Here is a 24,122-nt window from a genome sequence, read left to right as displayed (position 1 = left end):
GTAAATTGGATTATTATCTATTTGGTGAAAATATTTGTAACTTGAATTTAAACTAAGAACATGAATTCGAACTGTCTGTTGCTGCATCTTTCTATCACAAATTTGAACGCTTTTTAACAGTTTAATCTAATTGAAAATTGAAATGCAAGCTTTGATGGTTAGTTTATGTTTTTAGAATAGAAATTTATCAACCTAAATTTAACTATCAATTCAAAATTCAATTCGAGCGTATTTCATCTTGCTATATGTTCAATTACTGTAAAAAATCAAGATTCGTAATAAATTTGGAAGTTCATTAATTAAAAGTTTTTTCATCATATTTTCTGCTGAGGATGATGCCCACATTTAATCTGCACTAAACATTCTGATTCTGAACTGAAATAAATAATCAGCGGTGGATGCTTCATGGTTTATACGAGTAATTTTAATCTTGAGTTTTATAATTTTGAATTCATACTGAAAACATAAATTGATTAAAAATTTAAAATATGGTGAATAGTTCATAATCCAAAACTTGAATCAAATAAAATCAATTTAAGCCATGAATTAGCATAAACTTGAATTGATGTAGTATCTGTTAATAATTTGAAAGCTCTTCATATAGTCGATTCTAGTTTCTAGTCCGGGCGCAAATCTCATGAAAAAGGCACTCCGTGGTCATTTTTGAGTAACAGTCGTCGAAGATGTCTCAATTTCTTCTTTGGGTCTAGCATAATAAGAATCGTGATGATGATAAGTCGAAATCACAGGCAAACACCTTGGAAACAAGATGGCTGCCAAAAGTTTTAGGATTTTGCTATATTGCTTGTATTTCAATAACCGTTCAAGATATTGAACCGTTTTTTGAACGAAAATATTTTCTTAATCTTCCTCTACAAATTTTGTTCTAGCGATATAGCAAAACCCTAAAAATTTTGGCGGCCATCTTGTTTTTGAGATGTTTGCTGAATAAAATTTGTACAATTGATGGTGATGTTGTGAAATCTCTCCATAATAAGAAAACAAAGATATTGTCAAATATCACTAAAAATTTATTAAAAACTTTAAAACAGTAATGAGGCATTCCTCAGTACAGCTGATGAATGTTGGTAAACGTGAAACCATGGTACTGTTTTAAAGCGTTTAATAAATTTCAAGTGAAATTTGACAATATCTTTATTTTCTTATTACGAGGTGTTTGCCTTTGATTTTGACTTATCATCATCACGATCCTTATTATGCTAGACCTAACGAAGAAATTGAGAAAACTTCCACGACTGATACCCAAAAACGACCACGGAATTACATTTTTTAATAGTGTATAAATTAAACTTGAATATTCATATTATAAGCTACCGTAATTCTTGCACAGAAGTATTAACGATCATTAATGGTTGAAACTCAATTAAATTTCCCACTATCAGAAATTCCTAAATCGTTACACATGTCTCATAATAAATCAGGATCCTGTTACTGACCATATATTCTCTTCTATTCAAGATAAAGATCACATAACTTGCATTGTACGTCATCGCTGAATAGATTCGAAAGTCTTGAATTGAATTAAATGACGTTGTTAGTGGTCGTTATGATTAATTTTAGCCCCTTAGAAAGTTTGGTGAGGCATAGGAGTGCTGCAGTGCGGGAAAGTCCATCAATATTAGGTCTGAGTGACTGTCTCAACATTATACAATCAGCATTGACGCAAATCGAGATAAATTTATTCCAGTAATGGTTGAACCTGTGTCCCACTTAGCACTAATAGCCTCTACACAAACATGGAGATGGTAAGTTGAGAAATGTCTAGAGTAAATGGGAATATGGGTAATGGTGAATTGCTTCTAAATGTAATGGATCGTTGGGTAACAATTATTTATAAAACTTTGATTTATTTAATTCTTCATCTAGGATCTATAGTGATATTGACTTAAAACTGAGAGCATTCCTTATAATATTATATAAACCAAAAATTAACCAAATTACAGAAGTCCCATCACGTCTTAGGAACAAAGGTCTACAATAGGTTGCCAGAGTTGATAAAATTATCCAGTCTCTTTATTCAGCAAATCAATATTTGATCTTCTGCGTGCAAACCCCTTCTATTCTTTGGAGTAGTATTTCACACATTTTTTAATTAAGTGTTTAGTGTTATGAATATTTTACTGACGTTGCTGATGTTGACTGTATGGTCCGATAGCAAAAGAATTAAATCTATCTATATATCTATACTACAGGCTATTGGCTACATGCTTCATAATAATTGGAAAATTCATTCATGGATTTCAGTAGAGAATTCGAGATAATTCCTTCTTTAATTCAAAAGAATTAAATCTATCTATCTATACTACAGGCTATTGGCTAAAGGCTTCATAATTTGGAAAATTCATTCATGGATTTCAGTAGAGAATTCGAGATAATTCCTTCTTTAATTCAAAAGAATTAAATCTATCTATCTATACTACAGGCTATTGGCTACAGGCTTCATAATTTGGAAAATTCATACACAGATTTCAGTAGAGAGTTCCAGATAATTCCTTCTCAAATGGAAACCCGGTAAAGAAAATAAACATGGAAAATGCTGTTGATTTCCTTGTAACATCAATAAAATTATTCCCCAATGTAAATATTTTCTCCACTCGTGTAAATAGAAGAGATAGACGTTTCAAGAAGCTGGTTACGTTGAATGGGATCAAGCACACGCACACCTGTTGATGAAAACGTTGAACGTAAATTTTTGAAGGATTGCCGTCATTCTGGCAATGGAAGCTGCGAGAAACCTCAATCGGATACATAGTGGACTGCGTTGCTTGTATCTTTTGAGCAAATGATACAGTCTAGAGTCGAGATTGACTACGGTCATGGTTGGTCTATTGAATTTTCGACTTTTTTGCGTCTTGTTTCGAGTAGTGGGTGGAGTTTTAGTTTCCTATAGTGAGGTCCGCGTTATAAAGAAAGATAGGAGAACAATGTTGCCGATCCTCTGTCTTGTCAATGCCTTCTATGGGGAGGGTAACTGATTTATTGATGTAATATTAACACTGTTCATCCTCGTTTAAAATAATCAATTATATTTTATGAAACAAGAAATTATATTTTTCAATGATTTCATAATGAATTCTCATAATCAAGATTAAATATTTTGCTAATTAATTATATTTCTACATTGTTAAAAAATAATCTGGCCACAGAGCAAAGCCAGAAAGAGATAGTGCTATCCGCTTTGTTGAATTATAGACAAGGATATCAATACAATGCTAATCAAACACTGCCATTATAACGTGGACCTCACTATAGTTTCAGAACTCTTCTTATTTAAAAACCTTAATTCATTGGAATAAGTTTGATCTTTCATTCCAGAATTACAAGTATAATATTAGGTACTTCTCAAATTTGATAATATATCAAATAAGTGACCGCAATTGATAATACAAAATGTCCACGACATGGATCAGTCTCCACAAATATTGTCCATAGATTGTATCCTATTTATTTTGTTGAAACACTTTCAGCACCTATTAAACCTGACTATTCCAAACTCTTATTCTATCTATTTCAAACTTTCATGAATATTTTTGAACATTAGGAGTTAAACTTGTGGTTCTATAGGGTAAGAAATTATTTTATTGAGTGTGATTATAGTAAAACTGAAAATGCAACATTTTAATGATGAAAATTCATGTTAACATACTGTGAACAACAGAGTAAGTGATGGAATTAATTCCGAATTAAAAAATAGAAATGGAATTGAAGATGTTCATTATTGCTCAAGAAGATACCCAAATTAGATATTAATTGTCTCTTTTCTGTTTATGGCTACTTGTAATATAAATAGAAATAAAAATATCAGTACCCTTTTTTGAATTATTCTATCACAACATGTTTCAACATTCATGTCATTTTCAAGTGAAATGAATCACTTTTTCAAAACAGAGTTTTCAAATGAAAATGGCATGAATGTTGAAACATGTTGTGATTAAGTAATTCAAAAGAAGGGTACTGATATTTTTATTTCTATTTTTATATTAGATATTACTTATCTACTGAAATGGCAAAGGATAGTACTACTTCTACTATACTTCAAATACGATTAGATGTGTCCCCAGCCTTATAGCTTTATACTAGCCTCCAAAATCTGAAAAATCTGTAACTCAGTATTTTACTTGTAAGCACATTCCATTTCATTCTCCGGTTAAAATTCAGTTCATTATCATTCAAAATAATGCAGCTCTAATATTTAAAATTTATACTTTTGTGGTAAAGTTTCAAAAATTCTAGAACCTTATAATTCATGCCATAATTAAGGCAAACGCACTCACCAACAGCAACAGACGGACGTATGCAGACAGATGGAAGAAAATCCCTCCTCAACGCACATAGACTTCCGTCTGTCTGCACTCTGCATACGTCTGCTCAGGTGTGCATGCAGTCGTTTGTTTTTTTGTCCGTCTGTCTGTTGCTGAGTGCGTTCGCTTTTATAATCAAATAAATAAGGATGAAGCTTAAAATGGTGCATTTCCGGTGTTTTCAAATTCAAATTCTTCATAAATTATTTTCTGTATAAATACAATAACAAGAAATGTTTTTGGGGATTTATTATTGGAAATGAGAAAATAATCCTTTCCATCTTAATACAACTTAATAAAATTAATTTTATCGGCTTGTATTTATCTTTGCGTGATCAATAGACAAGAAAAATAAGTTTAAACTCATAACGGCTCATATTCACTGTATATTAATCAAACTTCATACTTCAATAATATACTGTTCTAAGCTTCTAAGTAGTTATGTTTTCCGTATCGTGTCGAAGAGACTTGTATCACAAAAGCAACACAACTCAGTTCCGTATCGTGAGCTTCCTCTCCACAGTTACGTGCCACCGATCATTCATGTTGTACGTCACAGCTAGCCTCATAAAACCAAAGCGCCATCCCCCTCTCTCAGCATTACAGCTTGGAGCGTCTTCAGTTGAACTTGTGTTGTGATTTTTCACTGAAAGTGTCGTGAATGCGTCTAGAAATTTTCACAATTTCACCAAATAATGTTCAGTGCACTGCGGTGAAACCATTCCGGATATTTCTAAGTGTGTCGACCAGTGTTTTTACGTCGCACTTTGGATTTTCGTGACAAACGTGGATTGTTTTCAAATTTGTGCTCCCTAACCAAACTTGGATAGTCATTTTGTTTGATGTTTAATTTCGAAACAATGAGCAGTGGAGTGTGTGAAATGGTTCGGAGGCCACTTTTCGACTTCAATTCGGTGGGCAAGGCTTTGGAGCAGTACAAAAAATTGATAGAGAAAAAGGTTAGTTTTCTCAACTCTATTCTAATTTTTACATTTCTTCAATTGTTCATGTCGACTGTCTGTTTCATAAAACTATGCCGGTGATAGGTATTGAAGGAACATTTTACTATGAATTGAAACGAGGGTACAGATTTAACCTTATTATTGAGTTGGAACTATAAGCTACCACTGTACTTTATTGTCGATTTCTCTGTTTTTATGATAACTTACTTAAAGTTCATACTGTGATATCTAATCTAGCAACTAATAACACTTCCATTAGTATTTTCTCATCCTGAGACAATTTGAATTGATTAAACGAATTAACAGTTCTATCCAATTTTGCTTCTGAAATCAATCTATTCGTTCCCATGGCTTTTAGCGGTTGAGCGCTCAGATTTCCTTACCACTTGCAATTATTGATGGGAAATTGATAGTAACAACATTCTATTTGCCACGAATTTTCACGATGAAAATTGTACCTTATACCTTGAGTTTTTCTCAAATTACTTCTGTATTACCTTGACTGTTTTTGATCACCCTAATAAAGGAAAAGGCTCGACCATCCCCGTAATTATGTTAGGCCGAATTACTGTGTAATTTTGAGCCTTTCAATTATCCATGAGAAAATTTCTCTCGATGCAGAGAGCCTAGACAAAATTGAGTCACTGAGTAATTTTGTGTTTTTGATTCTCACACGTGAGTTTCTTCCTTTGTAATTATTCAGATACGGTACTGAATATTTCTCAGTTTTTCAATTATCTGAGTTGAAACAGAGTTAGAGTATAAAGTCTTCTCTCTGGTCAGAATTCCCTCCTTACTTTTCAGTATTGACGGATCTTTTCGGTGATTTCTCAAGACCACATGATAAAGACACTGTTTAGCTAAAAATAGAAAATTGATTGAAAATGTTTGAATACTTCCGTACCTAAATGTACTTGAAGTGCTTGACATGTCGACAAATGAAGCGTTATTGTGTCTAATGAATGGTTAATGACTTGAAGGACTCTGCAGTCTGCTATGCATGCTAATTAGACTCCCACACATGTGCTTATGTGTATGTAAACGTGTCTAGTTGAAGCTTGTACAATACTGCATGCTTCAATTTTCATTCAAAATTTATCTTCCCTTTTTTATTAATCTAGTTTTTGTTCTTGTATCTACAATCTATCTATTATAGATTTCTGTTTGAGAACGTGTATCTAATTGCATCTTCAATAATTGATGTATTGATTCCATTTTTATATTAGAAGCGTTGTTATTTGTGAAAATAATTGACTTTTCAAAATAAACTGGGAATAGTCTACAATTTTTTAGTAAGGGGATTTCGCGCTTGCTTAGGGAATTCACATTATTTGAAACATCTTATTCAAATTCACGTTTTAATATCTATCGTTAACGGAATATTTTGAAATGTAATTCACGTAATTAATTTTCACCTCAAGTTGAATGGTTATTAAATAAGTTAATCTCTATCTACTTAACCTTCAATTAGCAAAAAGTGTTTTATCGCAATTGTTTTTTAAAAATAGCCTTACCTTCAATGCCATTATTCAATTAGTCCACTTGATTGGCTTAATAATATTGTGCATTAATTGTCAAATCTTTAGAAATAATCTGTTGGAATTATTACTGCATTCTTATAAGATCACTTGAAGTAATTAGGCTCCAGTTATTGCTGAGATATTGAACCCTTGAAAAATGACCTCAACTTTCTCTTCCGTTAATTACCTAAACATTGATCACTTTTTTCTATGAGATTAATCTAGAATACCTTGAGCAATCACTACATAATTTGGAGTTGGATTAGAAAATATGTTTAAGCTCTGCACTTGTAAAATCTTGAATACACCTGTACGTGTTATTCGTTCTACAATAACAATAACAGTTATGATGATTTATTGACGTAGGAAAATTATACACATCAATAAAAATGATCAACTGCTTCTAGTATGATGGAAAAACTCTAATATTGTATTTTGATGGCCGTGTTTACTGTAATTCTCGAGGAGTATTTTACTGTTCTTGAAATGAACTAATAAACCTGATTGGTATTCTGGATACGGAGATTCATTCACTTCAGAAACGTAGTTTGCAAAATCAAACTAACGCAAATAGAATGAATCGTGTTTGGAAATCAACTGATTGGAATTGTAAATAATGTATTGATATTTGCTTCATAAAATCTTGTATATGCGTAGATTATGGATATGTTTTGTAAATAGTGTATGGATATGTACATGAGTAGCTTACAAATGAGGCTAACTACAGTGCCTCAAATTCCTCATTTGAAATTGAGTATTATTTCAAATAGAGTATTAGACCTAATAGAGTAAGATCCTTCAATTAGAGTATTAGACAATCAGTCACTACAACTGAAAAAAACTGTGATAGATTTTTCCATTTTTATCAAAATAACTACTAGGATTCGAAAATATCTAGAGATGAAAAAATTGAGTTTATTGGAACTTTCTATTGGAAGAAGTTTAAACTTTTTCACGTAAACATGAGACACGTGAAAGTGTAGTGTGATAAATTATGTAAATACCACTTGAATTTGGATCTACATTACATTATTCTACTTATATTCACTTTTAGATTTCAGATGATAGAGTTAATGGAAACTAAAGTGGTCTCTTTAAGAAAAAAAATTGAAATTCACAAATTTGGCCATCTATGGTAGTAGTGGTTGAAAAATAGGTGAGATCTGAAAATATCGAAGTAATGAAATCAGTTATATCATCGAATTCCTCGAATATTTCCTTCATTACTTTCCATTTCTAACAGAGAAATCCACTCTATTCTCAAGAGCTTGCTTAGAAATATGCTGATATCCTACTTTTTTGTAAAATTACATTAATTTGAAGTATACTGAAAAATTCCATCGTGCTCATATCAATAGCGATTTTCCAAACTTTTCTGATAGTGAATTTTCTATTCAATAACGCCCACAATTTTATTGTTCGAAGTGATTTAAATTGCAACACTATAGTGTGCTATCTCACCTCTTCAAGGTCGAATAGATGACAAAGATGGTAGATATTTGATGAACTTTGGTTGATTTCACTTCTGTTGGAATTATCACATTTTGAAGCGAAATTGAAAAAAAAATTGTATAAGGTAGCGAGAGGATTTTAGATGGAAGAATATATTATCTAATTTTAGCATGAATCTGAACTTTAGCATGTTAGGTAGAAGAAGATTTTAGATTTTTTCTGAGAATCACCATCAATTTTATTTATAATTGAGATAACTTACTCTTATTGTAGTTAGGGAAAATTATACTAAATGAAGTAATGTAATGATATTCCTGTTCTTAAAGGAGTATTCTATAGGCTCTATAACTATAACTGTAGAAGTGAACAGGCATTATCAACTTTCTAAGCTACAATATTGCATAGCCTAACTATTTATAACTATCTTCAGCTTCGTTATAACTACGTTATTCCTGCATTCTAGAAGGTACACTTGCATGGGGTCATTGACATGAGAGAGTCTCTGGCTTTGTGAAGCTTTTATCCAACAGTAATGATCACTAAACGTTATCAAGGAATTTAAAGCTGGATATTAAACTAGCTATGGGATAGAAGAATCCTTTTCGACAAATTAATCCTTTGTTCACCGTTAAACTGTTAAGTTTTGACAAATTAATGCATTCAACGATTTTATCAAAACAGTTGTGGCTAAATTTTTCTTCTATTTTTGAATCTTTATTGTGAAATTGTATTGGAAAATATAAAAATGGACCCAACCTTATTTCAGACGATATTATTAGTCATCTAAATCCGAGAGAGAGATAGTTTGATGAGGGTTCTCTTCCACTCATTGTGGAAGTATTTTTATAAATTGTTAATAATTGTGAATTGTCATCTAAATCCGAGAGAGGGATAGTTTGATGAGGGTTCTCTTCCACTCATTATGAGAAGTATTTTTATAATTCAATATTTGTGAATTGTCTCTACTCGTATCAGCTTTCGATCTATAACTAGTTATATACTATACTAGTATAGACTTACTTCTACAGTAATTGACAAATATTCAATTCAAAACAATATTATGCAAATTTTCAAATCTATTAGTGTCTCTTACTTGGGGAGTGATGTCTCCCGGAAGAAATTGAAATTCATCCAGTGTTCAATTCCAATCGATAGTTTCTGCAATCGATTATCGTTTCTTTTGTTGATATCGATATTAGTAAAATTGTCACGTGGCTCATCGAGGTTGCAAACGTACTTCAAATAATGTTCAGAATGTCCTTGCCTACAGATCTATGGATATTGCTAATGGGCAATGATTTAATCTGTCCAAGTACTTTTGGATTGAATTAATTTGTCATAAATGGAATAAATATTGTTGTAGAGGGAGGATGGTCAACACGCTAGCAATGTACCTTCAATACCTATAGATTGATGAAAATATTTCTATTACTTCATAAAATTTTAAAATATTTGATTGTGGGTAGTGAGTTATAATAGAAAACCATTCCATTGTATTTTGTTACACAGATGAAAATCTTCTTGTAATTCAGTAAGGAATTAAAAAGAAGTGTAGGCCTAAATAGATTACAATAAAGATTTGGTAAATATGTATAAAATAAAGGTAAACACGATGAAAAAATGTTATTGTAATAAGCCATGCCAGAATTCTCCTGAATTTGATTATTTTAATAAATTAATCAATTCAATTGACTATAATATTGTATGAACTTCCTCTCATTTAGAGGTATCATTATTACATTGACTACAGCTCTCATTTGGTAGTCAATCTTTCCAATTATCATTATTATTGTACTGTCGTTGTAAGAACGTGAGTTTAAATAACAAATGTCATCAAATAAAAAATCAGACAGTTGTCCTCCTTTGATAATAATTGATTCCTAACGAATTTCTGAGATTCTCTCATAAACTTGGAATAATGTCAGAATTTATCTATTAAATCCTTGACTGACTTAAAGTGGGTGTATCTATTTCAGCATGCTTTTTGTCTAGGTCTAGGACATGTTTTAAGGTAGCTCTTCAGAACTAGATTCGCTTATTGAAAATTTATGGCATTGAGCTCATTTATAGACTGACATCTAGGTGATATCTATTGAATGTTATCTGTTTTATTGGGAACCTACTTTCTAATTTTTGTTTCCATTATTTCACGTTTCCACAGATTTCTTTTCTGAGTCAGTGTTGATCTCTAATTGAATTTCAAGTTTTTCTCTAATTTTGAAAGGTGGATTTTCTAGATGGATTAGGTTAGGAATCAATACAAGCTCTCTAATATCATGACTAGATATCTCAGCCATTCTTCTCAATTATATCTCAATTGAAAAAATATCCATGCAATCAATACATCGAATATATACTGAAAACACTTATTAAAATAAGTACTCAAGTTGAAAACCCCTCATTTTTTCATAGAATCTCAGAAAAAATCAAGCTTTTTAAGCGTTAAAATTTAAACTTGTAACAAAAGAATTATTTTTTACATCTGCAAGGCAGTCAATACAATGTTTACAAGTCATTTCCTAACAAATATTTGGAAACAGTAGGCTATCCTAAAACCAAACCATCTTCTGGGTTTGCTTGTATCTTTCTGTGTATATGATGAAGTGTGATAATTTTACATAAAAATACTATAATTCTTCGATGAAATGATAGACTTGAAAGTGAAATATGTCTCACACGTTCATCACTTTCCCACGTTTCAATTCACGTTGTTCTCAAGTGCATTTCAGAAAATTTATTCGAATTTATTCAAGTCTGGTGTCCAGAGGTTTCTGGTTGACATTGGACTACGTAAGTCTCACGTGTCCTACACGTCGAGATTTGTTTATTTTCATTGTCTTTCTATGGTTATTAATCCAGTCAGTTGTTTTAAAATACATTATTTTGGTGGAGAAAATGAGAGGGAAATAGAGAAGTAGAGATAGTGGTAAGAGAAATATGAGTAGAAGGGTGTTAGAAGAAAAAGACCATGATGGAGAAGATGTAGAGAGAGAAATGCAAGATCATAAAGAAAGTAAAAAGATTGAATATTGAGGGTCAACATTGAAAGGACATATAAATCATATTGACCTTATTGTATTGTATACACCCATGTGCTCGCTTCTCTTGTATGACCTGAAAACACCTTTTATTTGAAAACAAACGTTTCAATCAAATCGAATTGACAACCTGGCGTTGGCAAGTTCAAAAAACGACAAATAATATCCATAAATGAATACAGTAAATATGTTGTCAAATGTGATGACATATTGTACCTCCGAGAAGTTTCCCCTACACGTTCCAAAATAAAGAAGACTTGGTAGATTTATATCTAAATGTGACGTTGTTGTCAGTATTTTCATTTATGGAGGGAGATAAAATGGGAGAAAGGGAGAGACGAATTGGAAAAGGGTAAGAAAAGTATGAAAAAACAAAGAGAAATATAGTGACCATTGTGGTAAGAGAAGAGTGTAACAAATGATAGTGAATTTAGGAGATGACACTTCTAGTAATGTCAAGTTGTTCTAGAACTTTATTCGTCTATTTTTGTTTGTTTCCATTGTTTATTGGTCCTCATTCTTCTTTTCTTCTCATTCTCTCTTATTTTTGGATTGAAAACAGTCTTGGAAATTCCCTTTCATGTTGTGTTGGATATATCCAGTAAAATACAAATTTGAAGCTTACAAACTCCCATGGTTTTTATCATAATTTCTGATTGTAATTAAAATACTAAAATACTAACTAAAAATATAAACTAAACATAACTGAAATGCTATATATTGTAATAAATTACTCATAATTTCACTTGTCTTGAAACTGTTAAAAATGCAAATGACAATAATAAAGTACACATTACATTAATATAATAAAGAATATTGCATAATGAATATAATAATGTACTGTACTTGGTTTTTCTTTATCAATATTCAAAATGCAACGGAATCCTCTACTCTATAAAATTTGTGCAGGGCGCGAAAATCCATTAACTATTGATTAATAATCGAACGAGTTAATCTTACGTATTTTTACACATGAAGCTAATTTGACAAGAATTTTTCTAAAAATAATCTTGCCAATGTTTTATCAGAAGTGTTCGTGTCTTCTAATCAGTAATGTTTGTATTATTAATGACTGATTATTTTGCTCCAATATTCATTAAATTTATTAATCAGCTTTTTGCCTAGTGAGTGAATTGGAGGCGTATTTCAGTCAATTTCATTGAACTGTGTACTCTTATCAAATTCTGTCAAATATCACGTTGACAGTGAATGGATTCAGATGAGCAAATTGAAAATCTATCGTGTTAAATTGAATAAAACAGGGAATATTAAAAAAATGATAGAAAATTGTTTTGCGTTGTATTTTAAGTAGTCTATTTCAGACTACCCGACGGTATAAAAAATTAAAAAATACATCTTGATTTTTATTTAGTATCAGCAGTTCGAAAATTTTAATGAAAAAATGAGTAGAGGTTAATGGTCTTTTCAATAAATGTTTTTTATTCAAATATGAATTCCTCAATATTATATTTTTTTAATCAATAATAAGAGAATAGATGATATAATAGAGAAAGGATAAAGCGTAAACTATTTGTTTGTCTCTTATGATATCCTCTTCTGTTTAAAAATAAATTGTCAAGTTTTCAACAGTTTCTAAATTTTCAAGTGGAATAATTTGACAACGATAAACACAAAATTTAAATACAGAAATATAAGTCGCATTACTTGTTATTCACATATGAGAAATTCCCCCAAAAATTACCTATTAAAATGAGTTGAAACAACACTAATATAGATTCACACTTAAAATTCACTGATTTAATGAAACAACAGTCCCTACTACTGTTTAATTAGACTTACTATTAACAATTTAATTCGCGTGTTAAGTGTTATTGTTTGGATTGACACACTGACTAGACTTGATAGATTTTTTCAGTTGAACAAGGAAAGAATCAGCTTTAATTAATAAGTGAACTCCTCAGATTTGACATTGTCAAATTAGGTAACCTAAACTTGTTTTATCTACGATCAAACTCAATTAAACTGCTTCATATCATGCCTTATGTAACGGCCTGGCCAAAACTTACAGGTATAATCCCACAATGCTAACTAACATTTATAATTTGGTTGAACAACCAACTTGTGTTTTACTCTTCACAAAATCATTGACTATCATTATCGGTGGTTTGAAGCATTCAGTTGCGCTGATTTTGAAGCTAATAGCTCCACTTGTATTGTACATTGTGGTTATTGAGACAAGCTATAATTAGAAATAAGTATTGAAGCCTTGAATTTTTTTCCGTCCAAAAGTCTGTGTTTCCACAGTCTATTGTCTGAAAGTAAAAAGCTGGGTAGGCTTTTAATGTATTTTTACATTCTATCAACAAAAGAAATGAAAGTTTTTTGAAACTTCATAGGCCTACTATATTTGAATGAATATTAAAGATTTGAATTCTTCAGCTGTTTCAATTCTGTACAAAAGTTTCATTATTTCCAGTATCAAATTAAGTATTTTTATGAAAGTTATACGTAAGAATAAAAATCAAATCACCCTTTTAATATGAATTTATTTTTACAAACATTTTTCGCACCATCAAGACTATATTTTCAAGTGTGAATGTTATGAGAGCATATTGTTATGCTTTCTTTAGCTGCTCCTGTTCCAATACAAAACTTTAATAAATTATTCTGAGGTAGTTTTCAGCCTGTTCCAATACAAAACTTTAATAAATTATTCTAAGGTAGTTTTCAGCCGATTCCACATTTATCCTTAGCTTCATTTTAATCATGACGATTCAATAGAAAATATTAAAATTCTGTCCAAGGAATATTCCAACAAAAAACTGCTACTCCAGATGTAGAGATGTAACCTCTCTATCAAGTCCAGCCGTTAAGGGTACTTGTTTCGTTTGAATTAATCTTTTTCTATAAAACTTTGAACGGGTGGTAGCCTGAAAAAGTTGAAATTCAAGTTCAATCAAAAGATTCTAGAAGCTTCTGTCGTCATTCTACTTGAACTAAGCGCACCTGGCTTAACTCTGCCAAGTTGCAACTTATTAGCATGTCTTTAGTCTTTTTCAAACTTCATTATTCAGCATGCCGATGATTGAGTAATAATCGAACTCTAATTATAACTGAATTTTAATGCGTGATCGTATTGCGTCTATTTTAAGAAACTTATCATGTGGTATTTAACTCGGTGCTGTAATAGTCTTTAATCACTTAATCAGCCTTCAAGTTTTTATGCAATACTTTTTTTGGAGACGAATTTATATTTCCAATACACCTTTATTTTCCTGCAGAATAGTTCGGATGCCCCCTGAAACTGTAGTATCATTCATCTATCATTATTATCCTTTCCATTATTACACCTTAATACGTCCTAATATCCTATAGTGATAATAATTCCATACTGTCAGCAGTGGTTGAATGGAAAGTATAGATTCCTCTCAATTTAAGGAATACTGACAGTTTAAAGTGGATCTCACTTTAGCAACCCCTGAAAATGGAGCCAGTATTTCAATTTTTATTCTTGGAAACTTGATACAATTAAACTTAATCTAAACTGGTTGAGGTTGAACGGTGTTTTCTATTGGAGAGTCTATATTTAGAAGAACAATAGCACTAATTAATATTGAAGATTAATATATTGATTTCGGAGTGATGAAACATAATTGAAAGTTGATTTGGATCGTTTGATTGGATCAATGTTGAATATTATCGTATAGAGAGAGAGATAGAGAGTTCAAAGTCCATGCCACTTCCTTTTGGCGACCCAGTTATCGGTTGATTTCATTTTAGATTTTGTCCGGTTTCGATTTGTGATTGCCGATTGTGGAGTGGGAGTGAGGGAGAAAGAGAGAGAGAGTAAGTGTGTGTGTGTGTGGGAGAGACTGGAAGAGAGACGGAAACAGATTGGAAGAGAGAAGGAAGTACGGCACAGAGAAAGAAATTTGATTCATAAGTGGGTGAGTCAACATTAGAAGAAGTAAAATAAAAGAACATGTACAAAAATGAATGAAAAATGAAGGAGAGAAAGTAGAAGAGGAAGAGCCATAGATGAACTAGTAGAAGGAAGGGAATTTATGAATAAGAAGAGAAGTTTGAGATGTATTAGGGAGAAGTTTAGGTGTATTAGGGAATAAGAAGAGAAATTTAGATGTATTAGGGAATGAGAAGAGAAGCTTGAGATTTATTCTTTGGAATAAGAAAAGAAGTTTGAGATGAACGGAAAATAAAGATGAAAAATTTCTCTAAAGAAGACGTCAAAGGATAGTAGTAGGATAAGAAATAGAAGATAATGAAGAATAATACAAGAAGAGTAGGGGAATAAGAAGAACGATAATTAGAAGATGGAACAGAGTATTTAAAAGATTAAGTAGTACTGTAATAGACAAAGCAGAATAAAAATGATGTAAAAATAATATACACTAAAAGTGTATATCAGTGTATATAAGTGTATTTAGAGAGTTGTAATTTAAACTGTCAGCATTAAATGAATGAATGGTAAGCATTGTTTATATATTGAATACTGACAGCGTGAAGTGGTCTCACTATAGTAAGTGGGACACCCGGTAGTGTAGAGGTCCGCGAACGGATCTCAAAAAGTGGTTCACGAAAGAAGAAGAAGAGAAAGAGGAAGAGGAAAAAGAAGAATTTGAAGTAGAAGAGATACTCCTCCGGATCTGAAAATAACTTTCCCGTTAGTTTATAGTAAACGCTATTCACATGGTATTTGTGGGGCTTCATAAAATACGGCGGCGAAAACACTATTTCTATGTTGATGGCTAGCCTCGGTTTACTAGTTTATAAATCCAATGTGGTTAATCTATAAAGTGAATGAAACTATTTTGCTCAACTCAAACTTACACGACTCAGGTGGAGAAGAGACTCGACTCTAGTCAAGAGCATGTGTTTCCAAATGGTGACACTCACTCAGACCAGTCGACTCTAGTCTCCGTAACGTTACCATTTGAAAGCACATGCTCTCGACTCGAGTCTCTTCTCTTCTCGACCTGAGTCGCGTAAGTGTGAGTTGAGCCTTAATGATCCTATTCTCATTAAATGGTGTCCCTTTTACCAAGTAAAAGTCTATGTAAAGTCTTTACATTATTAAGATTCATAGAACTTGGGGAATTGGGATTTCAAAATTAGTAACCACAGAGACAAACGAATATCCTTCTTTAGTTTTCTTTCTCTATGGGTTATACGAACGTCTTGATTCTGTTTGTAATTTTAAAAATAATTAACTCTTTATTAACTATAATTTTTTATATTGCTATTATATTTTTCTAATACGGTAATTGCTCCTTCGAAAAATCACTTTTATACTGTTTTCTATTCATCTATATTTGTCTAATTGTTTATGGTTTTTGTTTGTTTCAGCAATCGGGCGAAACCTGGAAAAATACGAATTGCAATCTGAGCAGTCCAAAAAGATGTAGAAGACGAGACGAAGAGCATTCCTTGCTCAAATTTCTTGCCCTGGTAAGTTTACTGTCTGCAAAATTATCTATTTCCTCATCAAATCAACTTGAATCTGGGAATATAATTTCAGTTATGAATATTAGTAGCCTACTTTAGCATTTGGTTTTACAATATGGAAAACAATGGAAAAGAAACCTTACATTAAATAATAGTGTTAATCCTTGAGAACCTGGAAATTTTAAGGAATAATTTCTACTCAATACTACTCATAACTAGAAATTCAATAATCTTAATCATTTTTCCAGAATAATCTTACTAAATGAATCCGAGCTAAAACCCAAAAATTCGAACGGAATCGAGACTGCTGTAGTGCATCGGATATTGCGCATAGAAACTTTACTGCATAAAAATAGTAAAAAACCTATAAAAACTGGATTTTGACTCGTTTTTTATTAATTTTGCTGTGTTTATGCTTGCATCTAGTTTTGCAGTGTCTAGTCAGATTTCATAATATGATAAAAAACTAATTTTCAAAACGTGTCGCATGCTGAGAATCTAGAGTTATTTATGTAACCAGTTGCAGACCTGTTATGTAAAACAAACTCACTGCATTGCAGATACATTGAGTGTAGAATAATAATTTGATGTTTTTGAAAGTTCATTGGTTGTTGGAGTTTTGATTATTTTCGGAAGATAGTTCAAGGAACGGAGAATTGTTTCTAGTTGAAATGAAGCAAGACGGTTAAAGTTTAGAGGAGTTTTGGTTCAAGAAACTTGAAATCGTTGTTTTCACTTCAAATGATATACATGAGTTGTACTTATTCTCATCTCTGCTCATTGTGGGATTTATTTTGTCTTGTATTTGAGAGTACTGTAATGTTTTACAATACTGTATTTTCCTTCGTATTTTCTTATTCCTACTCCTCTGTTAATTACTCCTCATTGTTTTCTCCTCCATCTTCTCCTCCTTATCTCTCCTCTCCTCTTCCTTCTCCACAACATCTCCTTCTCCTCCTACTACTACTCCTCCTCCTCCTCCTCCTCCTCCTCCTCCTCCTCCTCCTCCTCCTCCTCCTACTCCTCCTCCTCCTCCTCCTCCTCCACCACTTCCTCCAATTATATTTTCTTTATCTTATCCTTTAATCACTAATTTCACATAAACGCATTTATCTATTATTTAATTAAATTCGGCTTTGAATTTTCAAATTCTACAGTGGGCTACTGTAGCCGCTGCGCTACTGAAAACAAATTGCCTCCCTGAACTGTAAACAGATGAATTAATTCGTCATTGTCCAATAATTCAATTTTTTATTTCATAAATTAATTCGATACTATTTGAATCAATTTTAATCGAAAATTCGTTTCTCTTTCCTCCTCAGAACGCACTAGAGCTGACAGCGCCGGCCAGCGATGTGCTGCTGCGTCAAAGTGGGACAACGACAACGACGACAAACGGCGGCTCGCCACCGACACACTGGGTCCAGTTGTCCGGCCACCCGGACACTTTTGCGCCGGCCGGCCCTGGAACCGTCTGGAAGAAGTGTGGCGGCGGCGCCGAACGCAGCGTCTACGAGGCCTTGAACCAGGAGCCGAGTCTCAAGGACGTGACGCCGAGGTTCTTAAGAGAGGTGCACTATGCGGGCCAGACGTTCATTGAGCTCGAGGATTTGCTGCAGGGATTCAGAGACCCGAACGTCATGGATATCAAGATGGGCACGCGGACGTTTCTGGAGACCGAGGTGCAGAACTTGGCGTCCAGGCCTGATCTCTATCTAAAGGTAAACATCTAGAAATTATTATTCTAATAATGGAACACTAGAATATCGTCTAAAAATATCACGAATTTATCAAAACGTGACACCATAGGTGTTTAAACAAGTATTCAACTTTTTAATAGATTAGTGACATTTTTAGACAATATTATACTGTTTCATTATGGATAAATATCACTATATCTTACCAAAACAGTTTCTGATATTATAAGTGTTATTAATTTTGTTTTTGCTGAGGATGATGTCCACATGAGCTGCAGGCCTTGTGCATGGATAATAGAAATGATGATGACAGATGAGGGGTTATATTGCTTTATGTAGGTTTAGACGATTTAAACATGTACGGTTCTGAATACTGTAAGGCACTTGAAGTTGTAATGTCTTCAGAATTTAAAACTCGGTATTAAATTTGTATTTAAAAAGCAGAATATGCATATCTCATTTTACATTGGCAATAAGCTCTCTATCCAAAACTGTTCAAAGGTAAATTGTTCGTCCATATTATTTTTTCATAAATTCATTTTTGAAATATTCAACATTTCATATTAATTTAATATATAAATATAATGTAAAATAATAATTAAATTACTTATTCTCATTTTAGTGAAACTTTTCGGAAAGGAATAAAAGCGTACTTGTGCTACAAAACCAGCTCAAAAATTGAACACTATAACAATCACAGAGTAAAGAACTATGGAGGGTTTCCTTCTTCTGTGGCCTAATCAACTTTGTGTTTTTATGTCATTTTTTTTTTGTTTTCAAACAGAACAATGAATGTAATGTTTATTAATTTTTGTTTCAGATGGTAGCTCTAGATCCGACTGCGCCAACACCTGAAGAACATGCCTCAAAGTCAGTGACCAAACTGCGCTACATGCAGTTCAGAGAACAGCAGAGCTCGACATGCAGTCTCGGATTCAGGATAGAGGCCATGAAGGTGAATATTTATTTATTTACTTATTTATTCATTAGTTTATTCTTATTTACTGGATGAGCATACAAGATTCAGAAACGAAAAAACGGGCCATGGGCCTTTACCCAAAATTTCTATTCACAATAATAATTCTTATTGCATTGTTTGTATGAGAAATTTGGCTGTTCTCAACAGTCAATTCAGAATGGAAACTCAAAATTTGAGCAAGTTTTATCCACCTATGACTATTATATTGTGTTATAATTTTGGGGGCTCTTTATAAATAAATTATTCTTCAGTAATGTTTTGGATCCTCATGAAAACTGAATCTATTCTGATTCTGAAAAAAATTCTTTATATCAGAACATTTTATCTTTTTCCAAATGTACATTTTACTAGAAAAAATATTTAGACTTTTTGAGAGTCTAGCAATCTGTATTGTACAGTAGGATTCGACTGTGTCTATTCAATTCTCATAATTTCCTCTCCCAATTGCATCACCCAGCAAAAATAGATAATAAAAACTGCACTAGACATTGAACTTATTGCATGAATACTTCTTTCATTTGTTTAAATAGAAGTTTGTTTGAATAATTATAAAATTTATCATTAAACACTTGCCCATTCAGTATACTCATGTTTTGTGTGTTTTTGTTCTACAGTTCCGTGGCACGCCGCCAGTAACCGACCTGAAACGCGTGAAAAGCCTTGACGAGGTGGTGTCAACAATGTCGCTGTTCTTGGGCGACCGAGACGACGTGAGACTGCGCCTGGTGGCACGCCTCGCCGACATCCGCACCAAACTGGAGAACAGCAAATACTTCAAGCACCACGAGGTGGTCGGCAGCAGCATCCTCATCATCTACGACGACTGCAAGGTGGGCGCCTGGATGATCGACTTTGCCAAGACGCGGCCGCTGCCCGAGGGCGTCACCGTCAACCACCGGAGCCCGTGGGCGCAGGGCAATCATGAAGATGGCTTTCTGTTCGGGCTCGATCAGCTGGTGAGGGTGGTCGAACAGGTCGAGGTCAAGGGAGAGGTCGGCGAGGCCACCTGTAAAGGCGGCAGCTCGGTCGCGCTCAAATCATGAGTCGATAGTCGCGAGATGTATCGATAGTCGAAATATGTCGATACTAATGATCTATCGATAATTAAGATACATCGATAATGACGATTTATTGTTAGTGAAGATATATTGATAATGACGATTCATCGATAATGGAGATGTATCGATAGTTGAGATTTATCGATAATGAAGATCTATTGATGGTGTAAATCTTGATTGACTGATCGCAATACTCGTTTGATGTCGAATCGAACTTCGATTGAATGGTTAGAATATGTTCAGTGTAGAATTTGAGGATGATTTAGCTAGAACACTATGGTATGATTATTGATAAATTGTGAGCTGGATAGTGGAGATCCTTCGATAATGGGGATCTATCGATTGTGAAAATCTTAATTGGCTGGATAGAATGAGTTTGGTTTTGAATTTCAGAATGGAATTAATAGAGTGAAAGAGAAACAGGGGATGGATATCGTTTAAATGAGCTGGCAGTAGAGGTACGATGTATTGATACTACAGATCTCGATCTATCTAATGGTTAGAATTAGTGTTGAATTCGAAAATGATCCAGAGCAATAGATTCAGTGAATATAGAAACATCTCGATTCATTAATAGTGAATATATTGATCAAGCTGCAATTCTCAGTGTATCGAATTTTAGTTTGGAACAGTCAATGTATCGACATCTCTGTATCGACTACCTGTTTTATGATTTTCAATCATTGATACTGTAATCTCAAAATAGAATTGGCTTGTACTTGGATGCATTTGTACTGGCAGAGATGTTTCTAAAATAATATCGAACATGTTATTTCATTGTCCAACTGTATCGATATTGTGGTTCGACTTGTGAGTATCGATAATATCGACTTTTTGCCCATCGACTTTTTTAGCCAATCAGTGCCAATCTAGTCCTTATGTTCGAGCGTTTCGCTGTACCTACCGTATTATGTTATCATTAGTTTTTGTACCATCTACTCATCACTTCATAAATTAGGTGTCTCATTGTAACATTTCTTGTACCATTCTTGTTTATAGTATCATTGTATGCATTTCCAGTAGCACTACAATTTAGTAATGGATTTGCCGGTATAAAAAGTAGAGGATGACATAGAGGGGTAGTATTTTTATTGACAAACTGATTGATTGATTAGAGTAGAGTGATCTAAAATATTTGAATATAGTGTCGAAGTAATACTAATAATTACTCACTAGATTGACTAACTACAAGTGTATTCAACTCGTAAACAATTACAGTACTTGTATTGTGAATTTTGCGATACGGTAAAAGACACAAACTAAGACGAGTTATGATTATTAGGTTGTAGTGCAACTGGATTTACTCTAATATTCATCAAAATCAATTCGACCTTGTTGTTTTAAAATCTGCCGAAAATTTATTCAATCTTTAAATTTTATTCCTTGACAAATGCCTCACTTCGGTGTGCTATTGTTTAGATTACTCTTTTGAAGTGTACTTAAGGTGAACTTACTTGTCCCTTCCTATAAAAACTTCAGGTTCTGCTGTAGAAGTAAATAAAGGAATTGAATTCTGTGTTCTGTCCAACATAAATTGTTATATAATGAAATATGATTTATTATTGAATGTTTAATAAATGAAGGAATTAAATTCTGTCCAAATTTGGAATAAGAAGCTAAATTTTTGACAACTCATAAATCAATGATACTATACTAACCGATTCAAGGAATTTTTCATATTAAAATGTATATAATGAAAAACTATACGTAATAAAATTGTACCATTATTTTCAATTTTTCTTTAAATTCTATAATATTTAGAGGTGTGAGATAATACCCTTGTCTCAAGTATTCATGTTCCTCAATTTGAATTTATTGTTGAAATGTAGAGTCGCTAGTGGTTAAGTGTAAGAGGAAAAGTTTTGAAATTTATTATTAATCGATGTGTCAAAGGATTGGAATCCATATCAATTCAAAAAAATGTAGAATCTGTCAAGTCTACCATTAATATAGTAAGTGGAAACTCTTCCCTTGTTGGAATTTATCTTCGGTTTAATTAATTTATTGGTGCCCATTGTTTAAAAAACTGCTCTTGGAAGTTCTCAGACGATATTTTAATTAGGTATTTCCATTTTGAATTTATACAGTTCTAAAAAATCATGACTGACTTGCAGTTGCAATTTTCACTGTAACCGACTCTTAATAGAATTCCATGAACGCTCTATAATGGTGGAATTACCGCCTGGTTGCTGAAACGATTATCAAGTCTTAAACGAGTTTTATTGATCTGAAATCAATTGTTGATTGGCAATCAAGCGTTGATCAACGCTTGCACAACCAGCAGTTAAATTAACTGTTTCACGGAAAAATTTTAAGCAAATTTTAATTTCAGGGGAATATTTCAACAAGGGGGTTTTCTTCTTTCTACTTTTCACATTCCAATACCTTGAATTTTGTATTAACTTCTCAATCAGTATTTTCAACTCCGTTTAGTTATCGGATATTATTTTCAAGCTTTTTCATAAGATTTTAGCAGCTCATAGATCTACATTTTTGTATTTTTATATTATAAATATGTTGTAAAAGATGTTACACTTTGCAGAGTTAGCTCTCTTCAAGTTGAAATAATATGTTGTAAATAACATTTACAGTAAACGTTTTTGTATTTTAAACTACAATTTAATATTTTATTGCATTGAAAAATACTGTATTTTTCAACAGTTGTATCTGCAATATCTAATTAATTATCTTTATATTTTCCTATGTTGAGAATCTAATGCATTATACATTTATCATGGTATTTGAGCAATACAGGAATTGAAAATTCACCATGTTTTACTACAAACAAATTATTTATTACTACTAAATTCAATCAAATTAATCATAAATACTGACAAACTATTGATTAAATTGATCTTTTTTATATTAGGTACTGTACACTGTGTTGATTTATTGTTCCTACTATAATATTATCATGTATCAAGTTATTTGATAATTTAACTTTCAAAACATTTCAAGATTCAATGCTAAAAATCTATTAAAATACAAAATCGTGTACAATAAATGTCCATGTAAGTTACTTGTCTATTGTGTGAGAACTATTTGTAATAAGTAGGCTAGTATTTATTTATTCCGAAAATTGTTGTAGATTAACATTTTTTATGTATAAAAAGAACATTTTCAACTAATAAAACTCTTTTCATTTCAAACTTCCTGACTTAAAAAACAGTTTTCAACCCTAATATTGAGATAAGACACTTTGATGGTTGAAATCATAGAGAAAAGATAGCATAAGAAGATATTCATTCGTTTATATTCCAAATTTCAAGCCGATTTCTTGGTAACTCAAGCCGTCTTGCTGTCTATTATTACTGTTTTGGCTGGTTTAGAGTGTAAGTACGGCACATTATGAGAGACTACTTTCAGCTTCACGAAAAAGAACTACGTAGACTATCAGTAGACTATATTTTAGTTAACAGTGAAATTTGGAACATAAACGCCCTATACCATGGATATCTTCTTATGCTATCTTTTCTTTATGGTAGAATGTAATAATGAAAAAAAAACGAATTTTCAAAGCTCATATCTCCTGGGAAAGAGTGAATTTTGGACAAGAATCAAAAGTATTTCAGAATTTGCAACATGGATGGAGCTTGGCCTCAATCAAAGACCATAAGATCACGAAGTTTGAGCGATTTTCATTTTTCACAAAAATTGAGAAAAACCAATG

The 24,122-nt window shown here is 32.4% G+C and overlaps 1 protein-coding gene across 3 annotated transcripts in view; it reads left to right on the top strand.

Moving 5' to 3' along the window:
• The window catches only part of LOC111043234 (inositol-trisphosphate 3-kinase homolog), a 205,680-nt gene extending 182,100 nt beyond the window's left edge, over nt 1-23,580 (top strand). For 2 of the 3 annotated variants that reach the window (XM_022328139.2, XM_039436676.1), the window contains 4 exons: nt 16,620-16,721; nt 18,041-18,439; nt 19,236-19,370; nt 20,009-23,580. In XM_022328139.2, the coding sequence (XP_022183831.2) occupies nt 16,620-16,721; nt 18,041-18,439; nt 19,236-19,370; nt 20,009-20,437 (1,065 nt within the window). In that variant the 3' untranslated portion in view covers nt 20,438-23,580. Of the gene's footprint in view, nt 1-4,913; nt 5,282-16,619; nt 16,722-18,040; nt 18,440-19,235; nt 19,371-20,008 lie in introns of those variants that run through there. The other variant, XM_022328146.2, reaches the window with a different exon arrangement.
• The last annotated feature ends 542 nt before the right edge of the window (nt 23,581-24,122 follow it).

The sequence above is a fragment of the Nilaparvata lugens genome, chromosome 10 (assembly GCF_014356525.2).
Source record: "Nilaparvata lugens isolate BPH chromosome 10, ASM1435652v1, whole genome shotgun sequence".
NCBI classification, from domain to species: Eukaryota; Metazoa; Arthropoda; class Insecta; order Hemiptera; family Delphacidae; genus Nilaparvata; species Nilaparvata lugens.
This window is presented reverse-complemented; position numbering and strand designations above follow the sequence as displayed.